Here is an 11,198-nt window from a genome sequence, read left to right on the forward strand (position 1 = left end):
TGAGGAGTCCGCGATAAATAATATCGTTACAACCTCAGTAGAAAATACATGTGACAGTCCTGAAAAATTAAAGTAGCTTTTTCGGGGATACTTTAGAGCTGTGAAAAAGTTATTAAAAAAACCCCAACTAAATCAGGCTCTTTTTCGGACTCCTAAATCTTACATTCAAACCAGATTGAACCGGTTCCGTGTCGGCTGAAAGTAGGAAGTTGCTGGAGTTTAATTTCGTTTTGGAACGACTTATGGAAGAAACCACAGCCTTTACAATGTCTGTTGTTTTAGCTACTCCGTGAATTTTACACACTCACAACTGATAATTCTCATTAGTAAATCAAAGATTTGGGCTCTAATTAAAATAAATGCATGACTGGATTCTGGAACGTTCTCAGTGTGACGTCATTTAAGAGCTGCTTAATGACGTAATCAGTTAAATCAGTCTTAAAGGTACAGTTCCTCCGAAAAAAGCAGAGATTCACTTGTATGTATAGTTTCTCGGCCCCCCCTTGTCTTCTGATTTTAGTTCTACTTGGCATTTATTTACTTAATCTTACTAAGCCCTTAGTTGGTGTATTTTTAATCAGCTTTTTTTTTTTAGCTTAGTCTGTGTACTCACTTGTAAAACAGACATACTTTAGGTCTCAAAGGAACAAGCTAAACGTTTATTCCATGCTGAAAAGAGAAGAAAGGAAACACAACGTTTTGGCTGTGGAGCCTTCTTTGGGTGTGAGCAACTGACCGTTACTCTGGGTGGCGTCAGAGTCAAAGAAAAAAGTGTTCAATTTCAGGTGAAATGCTTTGGGAATTATAACGATGACATCTGTAGAGGGATAGGAGGTGGTTAGAAAGCCTGGTCTTGGAACAGATCGCTGTGAAGAGACAGAATGCTGGTTTAGTGAGAGAAGGGGGCAAGTGGCTCAGGGAGGAGGAGGAGCAGGAATGACAGAAGAGATCTAGAAAGAGACTTAGAGGAAGGCATAGTGGGTATTTTTGACCTGCAGAAAATCTGCTAGATTATATTAGCTAATTGTGATATTTTTGTGAACACTAGACTATACTGTAAAAAAGGCAGCGTCCTTTGGATAAGACATAACACCAAGAAGGTTCTGACTCTCCCAAGCTTTACTCAAAAAAAGAGTAGGGTGGCCAAATTTCCCCCTGGCCCTTACCAATCATGGCCTGCTAATAATCCCCATCTGTGAACTGGCTTCATCCCTCTGCTCTCCTCCCCACTGAGAGCTGGTGTGTGAGGAGAGGACTGGTGGGGTACACGCTGGTGGTGATGGTGGGATTCCCCATGACCTGTACAGCACTTTGAGTGGAGTGTCCAGAAAAGCGCTGGATCACTGTCAGGAATGACTAATTATTATTAAAACTATGATTTTAGGACTATCTACTACAAAGTGCTTTTACAACTAACACCTTTGCAAACATGAACACGAGTAGGCTACCGTGGTGTGAGTTTTGTAGTAGCTCTGGGACAGTTGTGCACACCTGGACAGATCTACCGAAGCACAGAAAAAGGAAAAGAACCTCACCTCTTTCTCCATTTATGGAATCACAGGTGCACCTACGCTACTCTGCCTCTTAATTTTTCTATAATGTTTAATCTTTCTATATATCAATATTTTTCTGCTTTCGTGGTTTATTTTACAGTTACGTTATGTTGTTTACATTGTGCCAGCATTAACAATATAAAAACATGCAACTGGTCTCAAGATTGTTGTTGTTCTTGTTTTTTCGTAAAACCAAATGTATGCCTCTGGCGGTGCACAAATATTTCTTTTTTAGGAGCGCCTTTAGCTTAGCCGCACGCCTATCTTCTCAGCTCACACTTCAAGCGCCTTTAATTATCTTATTTAATTCGTCTGTTTCGCAGTCTTATCTTCGGATAGGTGGGCGACGCCTCCGCAGTAGACGTTGAACGCCAAACGTATGAGATACGGTTAAGCAAAATCCAGCATAAACACGCTCCTGACTTGACACCGCAGACAATCCTTCACTGTGCGCGGCATTTCCAAATGTCGGCTCTCGTCTCGGCGCAATGGCTCTGGAGAGCAATCCAAGACCCGGGCAGCCGACCCAATCTTCACATTTTAGATGCGTCATGGTATCTGCCGGAGATGAACCGGGATGCCAAGAAGGAATTCAGGCACCCGGGACACATACCTGGAGCCTCGCTGTTCGATATCGATGCCTGCTCCGACAGAAGGTCCCCCTTCGACCACATGCTCCCAACCGAGAGCGAGTTCGCCGCCTACGTGGGGAAACTGGGCATCGGCAACGACGCGCACGTCGTGGTTTACGACGCCAGCGACTTCGGAGCCTTCTCGGCGCCCCGGGTGTGGTGGATGTTCCGGGTGTTTGGGCACCGGGCTGTGTCGCTGCTGGACGGTGGGTTGGTCAACTGGATCCGGGAAGGATACCCGGTCACCGGGGAGCACTCCGAACCCAAGCCGGTGACGTTCGTGGCGAAACTCGAGGCTTCCCGGGTGAAGAGCTACGAGGACATCCTGGAAAACCTGGAGCAGAGGGCCTTTCAGCTGCTCGACGTGAAAACACCTGGCAGATTCAGAGGAATTGAGCCGGAGCCCATGGAAGGTGAGGAGTCTCTGGTTACTCTCTGGGTCGATGTCTGGTCTATCATGATACTCGCATGTCTTGCATGTGTAAGGGGTCAAGATGGTGAAGAAAAAAGACATTTCTCACCCGGAAAATTAACAAAAAACCCCAACAAAATCTGGATTTCAAAGAGCTGTAGGAGTCTGTAACAAGCTGCTCATGAAGGTTACAGACAAGGAGAGTCCATGTGTTATTTCTTGCTGTGGCTGCAGATGGTTAGCCGTTTCCTGAAGAATCTCAAGAGGATCAGATCCAAACTATTTGATTTTGCAGTTTGTTGACAAGGGATCCCAGATCATCATTTTTAACTACATGTGTGAGAAGTGCGTTCCTTAAGGATACTAGAGAAACAGGGACTGGACAATTTATTTCCTTCAAGTATCTCGAAGAATCAGCTTTAACGACATGACTGAGAAAGTTTGTTCCACAAAGGAGCTGGAAGAAGCAGCTTTAATAACATGGCTGGCCAGCCTATTCCCGAAGAATCAGCTTTAACAGCTTGACTGCTAGATCTTTGCGTCAGAGCTAGGCATCAGAGAATTCGTCCTCGCTGGCTGAAAACATCCATTAACCATTAACAATGTCGTCCCATTGGCTGTCTCCGTTTCTCTCTTCTTCTTTCTTCTCTCATCTCTTATCCTGCTTCCGGGTGAGACCACTTTCACGTAAGGCACAGAGCCAAACAGGCAGGTGAACGTCATTAAGTGCTGAGAGGGAGCTCGTCAACTGACTCAAAGGAGAGCCACCCCGATCATTGTGGGGACCCTAATAAAGAGGAAATTGCACGAATCTAATATAATTATTATATAATATATATATACACTCATACTCTGTTTCCTGCCATTCAGGGTCATGGGGGAGCCAGAGCCTATCCCAGCATGCAACGGGCACAAGGCAGGGTACACCCCGGATGGGACGTTAGTCCATCACAGGGCACACACAGACACACACTCACACCAGGGCCAGTTTTCCCAGAAGCCTACCAGTAGGCCTTTGGACTGTAGGAGGAAACGGGGGGGAACATACAAACTCCACACAGACAGCACTCCAGGAACTGAACCCAGGGCCTCGACCCTGTGAGGCAGCAACGCCAACCGCTGTGCCGCTATGCCACCTGGGTGCTTTGTTATCTCATAGAAGTCCTCTGTGTGCCTTTGGTTTCCTCTCACACAGGTGTGGAACCTGGCCACATCCCCGGCTCAGTGAACATCCCCTTCTACGACTTCTTAACCCCACCTGGGTTCTTCAAGCCTCCCTCCCAGATCCAGGAGCTGTTCGGCGGAAAGGGGCTGGACCTGTCGCGGCCCCTGGCGGTGACCTGCGGGTCAGGGGTCACGGCCTGCCACGCGGTGCTGGCCGCCGCCGCCCTCTGCGGCAAGGACGACGTGGCGGTGTACGACGGGTCCTGGGGCGAGTGGTTCCGCAGGGCCCCGCCCGAGCTGATCCTGTCCGAAGGCGAGGGAAAGAGGTCCCATGATCCCCCCAACCGCCCCTGAGAGCCGAAGTTACGCCAAGCTCTCTTTAGAGGCAGAGGAAGCAGGAGAAGCCGCCCTCTGGCCAGGTCCAGAAGCCTCACATGCTTGATCTCCAGCCCCACATTTTAGCATGCTGGGATCACCACGCTAGTCCCTAAAAACTCAGGGAAGTCTGGGAAATGTATCTGTAAATGACTCCTACGGGCACAAATGACAGGGACAGGACTAAATGTCTGGAAATGAGTTGAATTTTGTAAGGCTTGACGCCATTATCAGCAAGACCATTTTAGTGCCACAGATGTTATCTTCTCACAAAAGAAAAATAAAGATACGTTTGATTACCTTTTCAGGACATTATTTCTTTTATTGTTGTTTTTTTTTTTTAAATATTGAAGCCTCTTTAATTGAAGATGCTCGTATGCCCAGAGCAGCCACTAGAGGGACCACTTCCCATGTGTTTCCGACAGGTGGTGGCTACCGTGCCTTGTCATTTCAATTGGCATCTGCCAATGTCTCATGTCAGGGTACCCACAACCCACCTGGAATAACTTTCCAAGATTTTTCCCGTAGCATTTTTTACTGTAACACAAATAGCCCTCTCCTACAGCTATTAAAAGCAATGTGTCATCACATGAAAAGAGTAGGGGTGTAACCCCGGTGTCCTGGCCAAATTTCCCATTGGCCCTTACCAATCATGGCCTCCTAATAACCCCCCTCTCTGAACTGGCTTCATCACTCTGCTCTCCTCCCCACTGAGAACTGGTGTGTGTGAGGGGACTGGAGCATCATCCAGGTGGGGGCTACACACTGGTGGTGGTGGAGGGGAGTCCCCATTACCTGTAAAGCGCTTTGAGAGGGGTGTCCAGAAAAGCACTATGCAAATGAAAGGAATTAATATTATTAATTAATAAATAATAATATATCTGCACTGCAGTGCAGTGGTTCTCAATCCTGGGCCTGAGTAACCCCTGGCTCAGGTGTTTGTTACAGCCGAGTTCTTAATCGCAGGCTAATTTATTTCAATTCTCTGTTAGAGGCCTTTCTTTAAAAAAGCCGAGCAAGGTCTGTAATGGGTTTGAACCCCGTTTTATTAACAAGGTTCAGGACTATAAGCTGAAATGGACGTGAGCAAGAAAGCAAATTCTAATTTATCAAGACGGGGAGAGACAGTCTCAACGTCTCTGTGTTGACATTGTTGGATAAACTATGCGCTTCAACGGAGGCGTTTTTCACCCCAAGGACTGGACGCGGAGAATCGTTTAAATTAGCAAGTGGGTCAACCACAACAACAATTAGCACAGCTGATTAAGGACCCAGTTGGAACAAAAGAACCAGCAGATGAACAGGTCCTCGAAAACTCGGACTGAGGACGACTGGTGTAAGAGGAATCTGTCATATGATTACCCCAGACACAGGAACGCAATGACAAATGCCTGAGGTTCGGACTAGACCTGCAGTGAACACAGACACAGAGGCTTGCACATCTGTCACTACATGTGTACAAATGATTTTATTACAAGATTACTTACTGGATGATTTAACAGGAGAGTTCTACACAAGAGAAGCCCGTTAGCCCCGATCCCTCCAACACCTGCGAAGTCAGCAAGGAAAGCCAGACACGGTATTAAAAGAAAAGAGGAAGACTCTCCAGCATCGTGTGTGAGACAGGTGGGCAGGGGCGGAGGGAGCAGGCTTCGTGTTCTCACAGGAGGAGAATTCCGAGGAATTCCCGGACAGAAAAGGAATTCCCAATCTTGGTACCGGTGCCCCCAAACGTCCGCAGGTTTTCTTTCCAGCCAGACTCTGGGCTACTTAGTTAAGCCCCTGCAATAAGCTAATAAAACAACAAATTAGACCTTCCTCATTTTGCTGCTCCTACAAAGTGGCACTTTTCGAGGGACGCAAGAATGTCGTCAGGCGAGTTCACATATCGCATCAACCTTTCTGAACTGTTTTTTAGGTTTGGAACCAAGTGGAAAGTGCAATGCGTGATCCAGTTAAACAAACAAGAGCTCGGCTGGAACGCAAACCTGAGGACCTCGGCTTCGGGAAGACCTGGACTGGAACGCCCTGGGCCGGGCAGTGTCTATAGAAATGAACAGGCCCAGGCTCTCTTCCCTTGGCCAGTCCACTCCACATCCTTTCCAGGTCTTTGATCCAGCCGGGACTTTTTAACAGTTAACCTCTCTCATGCTAAAGGCCACTTCAGCGTATAACGAGCTGCAGCTCACACATGGCAAAGAAATGAGAGCAGAGGCTGTCTATCCCTGAGACGGAGAGATGACGGGAAAGAAAAAAAAAAGACGACAAAATACAAGAGCCTCCCAGTTCTGCTCCAGAGACTCTGCCTGACACCCGAGTCTGGAAGCAAGTGCAGCCTCAACTTAATTAAATTGGCTTCATTAAACCTCTCAAACATATTTTCAGTTGCTAGAGACTGAAGACTACCTTTAACAGCTTGAAAACAGGAAAAAAAATCAGGACCCCGGACCATTGCAAAGGACTAATCAATTAAGCCTAGAATGGAAACACCCTAGCGTAAAGGAAAGAGAGAAAAGGGTGCTTTTTTGTTAGTGCAAAGTAGCAAATGCTAGATAATCAGGAGGATCTGAGCTTCCAACAACAAACGTCCAATTATGGACGCACAGAGCCCTGCTATTTTACAACAAGCACCCCCAAAATAAAGTGGCATCTGCCTTAAGCCTAAATGACACTCCCACACACAAGAGCACGCCACTGCCTTGTTTGTGCCTGCTCCGTTTTGTGCTTGGTATTGTGTCTCTCGCACCCCGAAGGCGACTCCGTCTAATGTAGCGGAGCTCTGTAGCTTGCAGGAAAATTGGCAGCTCATTAGACTTGCCCCCACACCCCAACCCCCCCCACCACACCCCAAAAAACCCCGTCTTCAGACGTGCTTGCCCCTGCCCTCAGAGATGACGTGCTCCGGGAGGGCCCGCGTGTACCACTCCGACCAGGCCCCGTCGTACACCGCCGTCTCCGGGTGTCCGCACAGGAAGGCCGCCAGGGCCACGTGACACGCCGTCACCCCAGAGCCGCAGGTCACGGTCAGCGGCAGCCGCAGGTCCACCCCGGCCTTGTGGAACATCGCGGCCAGCTCCCCGGGGGGCTTCTCGTGGCCCGAGGGGCTCAGGAAGGAGCTGAAGGGCATGCTGGTGGAGCCGGGGATGTGGCCCGGTTCCGTGTCTGCGAGGCAGAGCAAGAACACGGGGGATCTGTGTTAGTATCTCAGCTCCCGGCCTCCCGCAGCATCCGGCCCAGGCCCTGCTCGAGCGGGGCACTCTCCACCGCGAGATCACAGATCCCAGACTGGCTTGAGCAAGCTCACTCCCCACTCTCCACGCCCTCACCCGCTCCCCACTCCCTCACCCGCTCCCCACTCCCTCACCCGCTCCCTCACCCGCTCCCCACTCCCTCACCCGCTCCCCACTCCCTCACCCACTCCCTCACCCACTCCCTCACCCGCTCCCCTCGCTCCCTCACCCACTCTCTCACCCACTCCCTCACCCCCTCCCTCACCCGCTCCCCTCGCTCTCTCACCCACTCCCTCACCCACTCCCCTCGCTCCCTCACCCGCTCCCCACTCCCTCACCCGCTCCCTCACCCCCTCCCCTCGCTCCCTCACCCACTCCCCTCGCTCCCTCACCCGCTCCCTCACCCACTCCCCGCTCCCTCAACCACTCCCCGCTCCCTCACCCACTCCCTCACCCGCTCCCCACTCCCTCACCCGCTCCCTCACCCACTCTCTCACCCGCTCCCCACTCCCTCACCCACTCCCCTCGCTCCCTCACCCACTCCCCACTCTCTCACCCGCTCCCTCACCCGCTCCCCGCTCCCTCACCCACTCCCCACTCCCTCACCTGCTCCCTCACCCACTCCCCACTCCCTCACCTGCTCCCTCACCCGCTCCCCGCTCCCTCACCCGCTCCCTCACCCGCTCCCCGCTCCCTCACCCGCTCCCTCACCCGCTCCCCACTCCCTCACCCGCTCCCTCACCCGCTCCCCACTCCCTCAACCACTCCCCGCTCCCTCACCCACTCCCTCACCCACTCCCTCACCCGCTCCCCACTCCCTCACCCGCTCCCTCACCCGCTCCCCACTCCCTCACCTGCTCCCTCACCCACTCCCCACTCCCTCACCTGCTCCCTCACCCGCTCCCCGCTCCCTCACCCGCTCCCTCACCCGCTCTCTCACCCGCTCCCTCACCCGCTCCCCACTCCCTCACCCGCTCCCTCACCCGCTCCCCACTCCCTCAACCACTCCCCGCTCCCTCACCCACTCCCTCACCCACTCCCTCACCCGCTCCCCACTCCCTCACCCGCTCCCTCACCCGCTCCCTCACCCACTCCCCTCGCTCCCTCACCCACTCCCCTCGCTCCCTCACCCACTCCCTCACCCGCTCCCCACTCCCTCACCTGCTCCCTCACCCGCTCCCCGCTCCCTCAACCACTCCCCACTCCCTCACCCACGCCCCACTCCCTCACCCACTCCCTCACCCACTCCCTCACCCGCTCCCCACTCCCTCACCTGCTCCCTCACCTGCTCCCCACTCCCTCACCCGCTCCCTCACCCGCTCCCTCACCCGCTCTCTCACCCGCTCCCTCACCCGCTCCCCACTCCCTCACCTGCTCCCTCACCCACTCCCCACTCCCTCACCTGCTCCCTCACCCGCTCCCCGCTCCCTCACCCGCTCCCTCACCCGCTCTCTCACCCGCTCCCTCACCCGCTCCCCACTCCCTCACCCGCTCCCTCACCCGCTCCCCACTCCCTCAACCACTCCCCGCTCCCTCACCCACTCCCTCACCCACTCCCTCACCCGCTCCCCACTCCCTCACCTGCTCCCTCACCCGCTCCCCGCTCCCTCAACCACTCCCCACTCCCTCAACCACTCCCCACTCCCTCACCCACTCCCTCACCCACTCCCTCACCCGCTCCCCACTCCCTCACCTGCTCCCTCACCCGCTCCCCGCTCCCTCAACCACTCCCCACTCCCTCACCCGCTCCCTCACCCACTCCCTCACCCGCTCCCCACTCCCTCACCCGCTCCCTCACCCGCTCCCCACTCCCTCACCTGCTCCCTCACCCGCTCCCCACTCCCTCACCCACGCCCCACTCCCTCACCCACTCCCTCACCCACTCCCTCACCCGCTCCCCACTCCCTCACCTGCTCCCTCACCCGCTCCCCGCTCCCTCAACCACTCCCCACTCCCTCACCCGCTCCCTCACCCGCTCCCTCACCCACTCCCCGCTCCCTCACCCGCTCCCCACTCCCTCACCCGCTCCCTCACCCACTCCCTCACCCACTCCCCGCTCCCTCACCCGCTCCCTCACCCACTCCCTCACCCACTCCCTCACCCACTCCCCACTCCCTCACCCTCTCACCCAAATCCTGGACTGGCACACTCCAGGACCAGGATTGGGGGCTTGCCGCTTGATGGAACACAAATGCACCGAAACACAGGGGCGGGACATGCAGACTCCACCCAGACAAGTTCCTCAGGCTAGAACTGAAACGGATACACGGTCTAGGTTTTACGTTTTAAGAAATGAAATCGATCCATCCTTCCTGTTGCTGCTAGATCATCAGCATGCACCTCATAAAACAAGGAAGTGATCACAGCATGTGAGGGGGGGATAAAATGAAGCCAGCCCTATTGCTTTGGGTTCCGACGGGTCTGACTGCAGAGAGGTGCTTCAGTCCATTATCAGTGGACTTTAAGTAAACAGAAGAACGGTTAATAGCCGAGTCAGCTACTCTGCTCAAATCAAAGTACGCTTCCGAGATAAGACAGCTCGAATTCATCCTTAACTGAATATTGTTTTTCGTCTCCAATTCCGAGGTTAAGCTGTGCCGTGCATGAACGCAGCTGATAGAATTGCCTCCGACTACCAATACTGGACTCGCAAAATCGGAATGGTTAATTATTACACTGGTTATCGTGGACGAGTTTTAGGTGAAAGATCGTTCTGTTATTATTTTATTAATGTTCAGCCGGGTCAGTTTTTACCTCTTTGACAGACAGAGGTGTCCGAGGTGTCTCCGTCCAAAACTACATTTTCAGCACATCCTGTCCGACGACTATGACATCCACTCAACATGTTGGGTAGAACGGCGCTCCTGACCTATCACAAACCGGCGTTTCGTTTCAATTTGCTTTAATACTATAACTTTAAATCGCAGGAATCCGTCATTAAAAGAAATGGAATTCGGTACTGTCGCCATGTCTCACGGATTATAATAAAAATGAGTGTACAAAAGATTGTTCTAGACTGCACTGCTCATTTCATTTCGATCTTTGACATTTACCAGGGAAACTAGACTTGACACTCACAGCCTCTGGATGCAGGGATATGAAAGGTGTCGTATTCTGGAGACACTGTAAAAACTCATATTGGGGATCTAACAAGTTGATACGTACTGTCTCTCGGTTCTGGTTCGATTCCCCGGAATCTGCCTTCGGGTCTGGCGTCCACCACCTGAAACTGCTTGGTCTCTAGATTATCCAGCATATCCTCGTACGTCTTTATCCAAGAGCGCTTGAGTGTCGCCCGGTACTCCGAAGGCACGGGTTTGGAGTACTCCGAGCTGACGGGGTGTCCCTCCCGGATCCAGTTCTTGAACCCGCCGTCCAGCAGCGACACCGAGCTGTGCCCGAACACCCGGAACATCCACCACACCCGCGGCGCCGAGAAGCTCCCGAAGTCGCTGGCGTCGTACACGACAACGTGGGTGTCGTTCCCGATGCCCAGGTAGCCCACATAATCCGCGAACTCGTTCTCGGTGGGCAGCATGTGATCCAGGGGAGAAGTTCTGTCACAGCACCGGTCGATGTCGAAAAACGAGGCGCCGGGAATGTGCCTCTCCTTGAATTCCTTTCGGGCGTCCCGCTTGAGCTTCGGCAGATACCAGGAGGTGTCCAGGACCCGCAGGCCGGGTCCGATCCGATTGCTTTTCACTGCATCAGCCAGCCACTTCGCAGCCACCAAAGCCCGAGACTGAAGCGCCATGCTGGATTTTCGAGCCAAGGTGAAGCTCCCGCAGGTAGTTACAGAACAGCCACGCCCCCTGACCTCTCAACTTTCAGA

The 11,198-nt window shown here is 53.0% G+C and overlaps 2 protein-coding genes across 2 annotated transcripts; one reads left to right on the plus strand and one right to left on the minus strand.

Moving 5' to 3' along the window:
- The first annotated feature begins 2,018 nt into the window (after nucleotides 1-2,018).
- Nucleotides 2,019-4,287, plus strand: LOC148821665 (3-mercaptopyruvate sulfurtransferase-like). The gene is made up of 2 exons (XM_088929971.1): nucleotides 2,019-2,598; nucleotides 3,793-4,287. The coding sequence occupies exons 1-2, from the start codon at nucleotides 2,019-2,021 to the stop codon at nucleotides 4,113-4,115; spliced, it is 903 nt and encodes a 300-aa protein (XP_088786097.1). The 3' UTR covers nucleotides 4,116-4,287.
- A 1,300-nt stretch (nucleotides 4,288-5,587) lies between these two features.
- mpst (mercaptopyruvate sulfurtransferase) lies at nucleotides 5,588-11,173 on the minus strand. Its single transcript, XM_088931205.1, has 2 exons — nucleotides 10,532-11,173; nucleotides 5,588-7,298 (listed from the first exon to the last, which is right to left on the minus strand). The coding sequence occupies exons 1-2, from the start codon at nucleotides 11,118-11,120 to the stop codon at nucleotides 7,000-7,002; spliced, it is 888 nt and encodes a 295-aa protein (XP_088787331.1). The 5' UTR covers nucleotides 11,121-11,173; the 3' UTR covers nucleotides 5,588-6,999.
- Between the last annotated feature and the right edge of the window lie 25 nt (nucleotides 11,174-11,198).

This window comes from Atractosteus spatula, chromosome 13, assembly GCF_055471065.1.
Source record: "Atractosteus spatula isolate fAtrSpa1 chromosome 13, fAtrSpa1.hap1, whole genome shotgun sequence".
NCBI lineage: Eukaryota > Metazoa > Chordata > Actinopteri > Semionotiformes > Lepisosteidae > Atractosteus > Atractosteus spatula.

Excerpts from the sequence above, each read along its gene's own strand:
- LOC148821665 (XM_088929971.1), top strand. The coding sequence starts at position 2,019 with ATGTCGGCTCTCGTCTCGGCGCAATGGCTCTGGAGAGCAATCCAAGAC. Across the intron at positions 2,599-3,792 it reads TGAGCCGGAGCCCATGGAAG|GTGTGGAACCTGGCCACATC; the intron begins GTGAGGAGTCTC and ends CCTCTCACACAG.
- mpst (XM_088931205.1), bottom strand. The coding sequence starts at position 11,120 with ATGGCGCTTCAGTCTCGGGCTTTGGTGGCTGCGAAGTGGCTGGCTGAT. Across the intron at positions 7,299-10,531 it reads CGAACCAGAACCGAGAGACA|ACACGGAACCGGGCCACATC; the intron begins GTACGTATCAAC and ends TCTGCCTCGCAG.